The 7,161-nt window shown below is 38.0% G+C and overlaps 1 protein-coding gene across 1 annotated transcript; it reads right to left on the reverse strand.

Annotated features, from left to right (window-relative positions):
* Positions 1-7,161, reverse strand: LOC306870285 (transgelin-3-like). Its single transcript, XM_079417458.1, has 5 exons — positions 6,787-7,161; positions 2,139-2,323; positions 1,884-2,055; positions 1,543-1,645; positions 1-699 (listed from the first exon to the last, which is right to left on the reverse strand). The coding sequence occupies exons 2-5, from the start codon at positions 2,316-2,318 to the stop codon at positions 549-551; spliced, it is 606 nt and encodes a 201-aa protein (XP_079273584.1). The 5' UTR covers positions 2,319-2,323; positions 6,787-7,161; the 3' UTR covers positions 1-548.

Genomic DNA, 7,161 nt, shown 5'->3' on the forward strand with positions numbered 1-7,161 from the left:
GGAGCACAACTGAGATTTCAAAATTTTACTGAATTTTATTAGCAAAATCAATTATTAGTCACTCATATACAATGTATAAAACATTGATGTAAAGACTCATATTAATTTTAGATCAGGAAATGAAGCATACAAATCAGATCCACAGAAACACAAGACAAGACAACACCTGACTGTGCAAGGCCGAATTCACCTTATAGGCATTTTGTTCCCATGGAGTGCAGCAGAACGCCTTTCTCTGGAATGTATATAATAGAATAATGGAATGTATGTCCGTCTGCACCCTAATGGAATTTACGGCAGACTAATGGAAATGTAATGGAATGTATAGGGTATCAGCTCATGTGTAGGGAATAGTTGGTTTCTGAAGCAAAGGTCTAGAGCAGCTTTATTTCGAAATGACACAATGAATTTGTAAACTCTGGTTTAAGCAGTGTGTGTTCTATGCATTGTTATTGTCCAGCTGGGGATTGCCGAAGGTTTAAGCGAGACTACATCTGGTCTGCTGATGCTGATGGGCCAAGAAGGACAGATCACGGATCGTAAGGCCTTTATTGGTTGTTAAAGATCTGCCGAGGTCGACCATAACCAGTCATGCCCGCCTGCGATGCCCCTTTGTTAGTGCCCATCTGTAGGCCGATTACACTCTGACCTTCTTTCAGCTGCTCGTCAGTGAAGTCCCTCTTGTTCTCCTGGGATTTCCTGATGTCGAGATGAGAATAAATCATTCAGTAAACATATTCTACTGATTAAATGTGTGGGGATGGTCATTTGTTTTGTTTTTAAGAAATTATAACATTTATTCAACAAAATGTATTCAATTGTTCAAAAGTACAGACGTTAATAATGTTACAAAAGATTTCCATTTCAAATAAATGCTGTTTTTTTTTTTTTTATAATTCTTAATCATCAAAGAATCCTGAGAAATAAAATGTATCACAATTTCCACAAAAATAATAAGTAACTGTTTCCAACATGAATAATAGTAAGAAATCTTTCTTCAGCAGCAAATCAGCATATTATAATGTTTTCTGAAGGATCATGTGACACTGAAGACTGGAGTATTGAAGCTTTGAAATCGCAGGAATAAATTACATTTAATTATAATTGATAACAGTTGTTTTAAATTGTAATAATATCTCACATTATTAATGATTTTACTGTATTTTGATCAAATTAATACAGCCTTGGTGAGAAGAGACTTCTTAAAAAAAATCTTACAGACCCCAAACTTTTGAACAGCTGTGCACTTTTTTCAAGCAACGTTCTTTTTCACCACCAAAAGAACTGCACATTTGTTTATAACTGTCTCTCTCTTCTTTTGTAATGATAATAACATATTTCTATGAGACACACACTTATCTGTGTTTGCTGATTCCATGCTGGACACATTAAATATGGCCAAAAAGTGTTTGTAATCATGTTGCTATGACAATAAGCCACAACTGCAAATCAGCCATTACAGGGGCTTGTTTTTGTTTTTTGGTCGCTATGGCAGCCGGGTTCATTATGCGAACAGGAAGAAGAAACTACAACCACACTCACTTGTGGAACCAACTGGGGTCTCCGCGGTAACAGCCATCATCCTTAGTAACAGCAAGACTCCCTAAAGACATCAGTGTCATTTGCACAGCGGCAAGGTCCTTACCTACACACACAAACATATAGATCACATAGAGATCAATACATGGTGCCTTTTATAAAAAATAAAAAGTGATTCAAAATATTAATAAATTCTGTAACAGCATATAAAACTGCTAAAATAACATTGTTATATGCCAGTTCTGTTTTTAATGGCACAAGATGAATCAAGGCAAGAGAGTTAATAATTTTCCATGAACTATGTAAATACTCTAAGATCACATGAGGTGGAAACAGGCTCTCACCCTCCCACAGGTCAATTGTTTGAAACATGTCAGACTTGGTGACCCCATAGCGTTCAGCAGCACCAAGGAACTGAGAGATCTGCTCCATCTGTTTAAAAGCCATTGGAGAACTTTGGATCTTTTTCACAGGCTTTGAATCCTTAGCGAGACTGTTAATCAGCGTACATAAAACCTACAATGAGAGAATAGAAAAAGAGATGAATGAAAAGGTTAGAGGATTGTGATGATGTTACAAAGATGGAAGTGGAGACTTACACATCCGTCTTTCAGCCATTGCTGGAAGCCTTGTTTTCCAGGTTGAGGTTTTCCTGCAGAATCCCCACACTGAGCTATGATCCACTGCACCAGCCGATCCTCCAGCTCTGGATCATACTTCTTGTCAATCTTACTCTGCACCTCACGACTCAGACCATAGGCTGGACCTTTATTTGCCATTTTGCCTGAGAAAAGATATACACAAAGAAAACCATTTTAAAGGGTACCTACAAAATTCACTTTTACATGTTGTTTAAACAAATGTGTGTCGGCAGTGTGCACACAACCACCCTATAATAATAAAAATCCACCCTCTCCTTTTTTTAATCCCCATAAATCATAAGCACTGTCTCAGAACAAGCCGTTCGCATTATTCGTAAAATGTGAAGTCACATTTTACAAGTCCTGACCTCGACTTTTGACGGACCCTGCAGTATTAGCAGAGACCCCGTCCAATCCACCATGGATTGTATTTGACTGTTTAAGCGCAATAAGGCATGAAAGAGAACTTAGTTTAGTAATAACATGCTGAATGACAGCTGCTTTCTGTGCACAGAAGTTTAAACTGGTATGGCTTTAAAACGCATGATTTCAGCGCAACAGACATGATAATCAAAATATATTTTTTAGCAGATTATCTGAGGTTTGAGCTGTAACAGTCCTATTCTGGAAAAGGGGCGGGTAGCAGCAGCTCATTTGCATTTAAAGATACATGCACGAAAACAGCGTGTTCATGCTTCCACCCAAAATCAGCATTTTCAAAATGATATAAAAATGATCTGTGGGATCATTTGAGCTGAAACTGAGACATATTTTTAAGGGGGACACCTGAGACTTATATTACATCTTGTAAAAATTGGCATAATAGGTGCTCTTTAACATATTTTAGTTTTCATTAGTTTCCCCATAGTTTTAGATTAGTTTTATAGTGCTTTTTTAATGTTTTATAGTTTAATTAAATTTTAGTTTTAGAATTGTTGTGCTGCCAAAGTCATTGTGTTCACTGATATCATTTAAATACTGGCATTCAATTTCTCAAGGACATCTTGTGTTATTCCTAGTATTATCTAATGAGTGACATTTTCATGTTTAATGCAGGAGGATAAAAAAAAAAACATGAACTAAAATTAATTTGAGCTCCATTTTTATTTTATTTAATTTTAGATTTTTTTTTAAGCATTTGAGTTTAGTTTCAGTTTTTCCAGTTCTGTTATACAGGTGCTGGTCAAAAAATTTGAATATCATGAAAAAGTTGAGTTATTTCAGTAATACCATTCAAAAAGTGAAACTTGTATATTAGATTCATTCATTACACACAGACTGATATATTTCAAATGTTTATTTCCTTTCATTTTGATGATTATAACTGACAACTAATGAAAGTCCCAAATTCAGTATCTCAGAAAATTAGAATATCAATTAAGACTAATGCAAAAAAAATGATTTTTAGAAATGTTGGCCAACTGAAAAGTATGAACATGAAAAGTATGAGCATGTACAGCACTCAATATTTAGTTGGGGCTCCTTTGGCCTGGATTACTGCAGCAATGCGGCGTGGCATGGAGTTGATCAGTCTGTGGCACTGCTCAGGTATTATGAGAGCCCATGTTGCTCTGATAGTGGCCTTCAGCTCTTCTGAATTGTTGGGTCTGGCGTATTGCATCTTCCTCTTCACAATACTCCATAGGTTTTCTATGGGGTTAAGGTCAGGCGAGTTTGCTGGCCAATCAAGAACAGGGATACCATGGTCCTTAAACCAGGTACTGGTAGCTTTGGCAGTGTGTGCAGGTGCCAAGTCCTGTTGAAAAATGAAATCTGCATCTCCATAAAGTTGGTCAGCAGCAGGAAGCATGAAGTGCTCTAAAACTTCCTGGTAGACGGCTGCGTTGACCTTGGACCTCAGAACACACAATGGACCAACACCAGCAGATGACATGGCACCCCAAACCATCAATGACTGTGGAAACTTTACACTGGACCTCAAGCAACGTGGATTATGTGCCTCTCCTCTCTTCCTCCAGACTCTGGGACCTTGATTTCCAAAGGAAATGCAAAATTTACTTTCATCAGAGAACATAACTTTGGACCACTCAGTAGCAGTCCATTCAAGACGCTTCTGACGCTGTCTCTTGTTCAAGAGTGGCTTGACACAAGGAATGCGACAGCTGAAACCCATGTCTTGCATACGTCTGTGCGTGGTGGTTCTTGAAGCACTGACTCCAGCTGCAGACCACTCTTTGTGAATCTCCCCCACATTTTTGAATGGGTTTTGTTTCACAATCCTCTCCAGGGTGCGGTTATCCCTATTGCTTGTACAATTTTTTCTACCACATCTTGTCCTTCCCTTCGCCCCTCTATTAATGTGCTTGGACACAGAGCTCTGTGAACAGCCAGCCTCTTTAGCAATGACCTTTTGTGTCTTGCCCTCCTTGTGTAAGGTGTCAATGGTCGTCTTTTGTACATCTGTCAAGTCAGCAGTCTTCCCCATGATTGTGTAGCCTACAGAACTAGACTGAGAGACCATTGAAAGGCTTTTGCAGGTGTTTTGAGTTAATTAGCTGATTAGAGTGTGGCACCAGGTGTCTTCAATATTGAACATTTTCACAATATTCTAATTTTCTGAGATACTGAATTTGGGACTTTCATTAGTTGTCAGTTATAATCATCAAAATGAAAGGAAATAAACATTTGAAATATATCAGTCTGTGTGTAATGAATTAATCTAATATACAAGTTTCACCTTTTGAATGGTATTACTGAAATAAATCAACTTTTTCATGATATTCTAATTTTATGACCAGCACCTGTATATGACTGGACCAATGTGCCAGATGTGCTTTTTGTGTATTTAAGCTGCCATGCTATTTTGCATGATCTGTTCAGGCAGGTTTGGTTTTACTGTTAAAAAGCCTGAATCTGTGTAGTCAGAGGATTTAGCTAAGTAAGGAGTATCTAACTGTGATGACTATCATGCAAATCCCTTTCTCGACAGTAATGCAAAGTTTCGATGCAAATAATGGATGCATTCTGGTAATACACTGCATTTACTGTAGTGTGTAGTCTTTAACCAAGCAGCCTCAATCTCTAACAACAGCACACAACCTCTGAACCGGCAAAGACACAAAGACATCTCAGATGGTAATCAGAAACTGATGACCACTGAGTGTCAGAAATGCTGAAACATGCTTTTGTGTCAGCATGTTCTTATCACATTTCAAACTGCTGTTAGGCCATATTGGATTTATCAGGCCTTCATTTGAATTCATTACTGTTTCAGGCACCACACTGAGAACTAAAATGCAAACACAACAGTATAGGCAAACTTATAGAGATAGAATTTGAGAGACAAGGTAAAACTCAAAGATAAATTTGTCAAAGTCCAACCTCAGTCATCTAAAGAAAACTGTGGCCTGTTTGTGACTCCAAACACTTAAAACATACACACTTTCTTCCTATTTTCTTGCTGTTTCCTCTTCTTGTGTCCAATTTAGTGCATTCAGATTCCACAGCTTTGAAACCTTTCATGCACATGTTTCCTTGTCCCTGTAAATCACTAAACTCACACATCACCACTATGGGCAATATATGCAAGACATGTTACATCCTGCCCTGCCCATGTTTGTTGAGGAGGTGAGGAGTGTGTGTGTGTATGTGTGTCTGTGTCTGTTCTGATTAATGTAATTATTCATTTCCCAGTAAATCTCCACCTTTTGGTCCATATACAAATACACACACAAACATATGAGCACACCTTGAGTCTCTGATGCAATCATACTGAGTTACAAAACTCTCTCATAAATGTCCTCATATCTCAAATTGCGTAACAATTTCTGCTGTTTGGCTTCAGGCTCAATATCATGCTACACTAAGACTCTCTCTTCAGCTATAATATCTTATAAAAATGAGATGTGGTATGTAAGCAAACAAACACTTTAGAGATGGTAAATGGAGAGACAAATAATTAAGAATGACTTTATGCCATATTCAAACTTGTTATGGTTTGTCAAACCCAAAAATCATATTGTCAACTGAGCTTTAACCACTAACACTCAGTCTTCAAACACAGGAAGCCAGGGGCTTTTAGACTAACTGGTTTCAGTTAAGAACCAAAAGCATTTTTACAGAGATCTGATACTCTCACTTAAATCTCATGAGAGAGAGAGAGAGAGAGAGAGAGAGAGAGAGAATAAAGAACAACCTTCATTTGAAGGGGAAAAATATGTGCGTCATGCAGCTAGAATATTATTCGGTTTTGGAGTATGCAGTTTTAGAATGTGTGTGTGTGTGTGTGTGTGTGTGTGTGTGAGACAGAGACAGATATGACATGGAGAAGAACAAACTTGCAACATCATTAGCTATTGCCAATAAAAACACTTTATAGACAGGACACGTAAAAACAGGCAGAGGCATTCAACAGTGTTCTGAAGAATGAACTACAATTATGAGATTTCTTCTTCGTTCAGATGTCATTCGCTGCTGTAGTCAGTTAGTGCCACTAAATCACATCTCTAAATGCTCAAACGTTTTCTCAATCTGTCATTCTTTCTTACTAGCTCGCTGTCCTCTCTTGGTCTTGGTGCATATTACATATTTATGTACAAAATCATTTTAACTTGGCAATACATAGTTTTATATGTACAGTACTTACCAGTTTATGTGTAGAAACCCTGCTCAGTAGTCTTGATATGAAAATGCGTATTCTGTGATGTACACAATGCTGTGTGTCTATGTGAAAGAGAGTATCTTCCCCTTTATGACAGAGTTCAAAGTCCAAGCTCAAGGAGTGCCACCCTCATGGAAATTACTTCACCAAGAGTGAGACCAAGCATGAGAAAGAGGGAGTGAAGGACAGGGCAAGAAAGGCAAAAGAGGAGGTAACCGCATCCATAAAAGGTCATGATGTTTTTTCAGAATCCATTTTCTGCCCCTCCCTTCCTCTCTCATTTTCCTGTATTGCAATGTGCGTCCTTATTTGGGAGAGGGAAAAGAAGCGGTCTGGACAGAGCGAGGAATTTCTTCACAT

The sequence above is a fragment of the Barbus barbus genome (assembly GCF_936440315.1).
Source record: "Barbus barbus genome assembly, chromosome: 5".
Taxonomy (NCBI): domain Eukaryota; kingdom Metazoa; phylum Chordata; class Actinopteri; order Cypriniformes; family Cyprinidae; genus Barbus; species Barbus barbus.

What these genes read in the sequence shown, in the direction of transcription:
- LOC306870285 (XM_079417458.1), bottom strand. Translation starts at nt 2,318, where the DNA reads ATGGCAAATAAAGGTCCAGCCTATGGTCTGAGTCGTGAGGTGCAGAGT. An exon ending in AACAATTGACCTGTGGGAGG is followed by an intron (nt 1,646 to 1,883) that starts GTGAGAGCCTGT and finishes TTGTGTGTGTAG; the next exon opens with GTAAGGACCTTGCCGCTGTG. An exon ending in GACCCCAGTTGGTTCCACAA is followed by an intron (nt 700 to 1,542) that starts GTGAGTGTGGTT and finishes TCTCGACATCAG; the next exon opens with GAAATCCCAGGAGAACAAGA.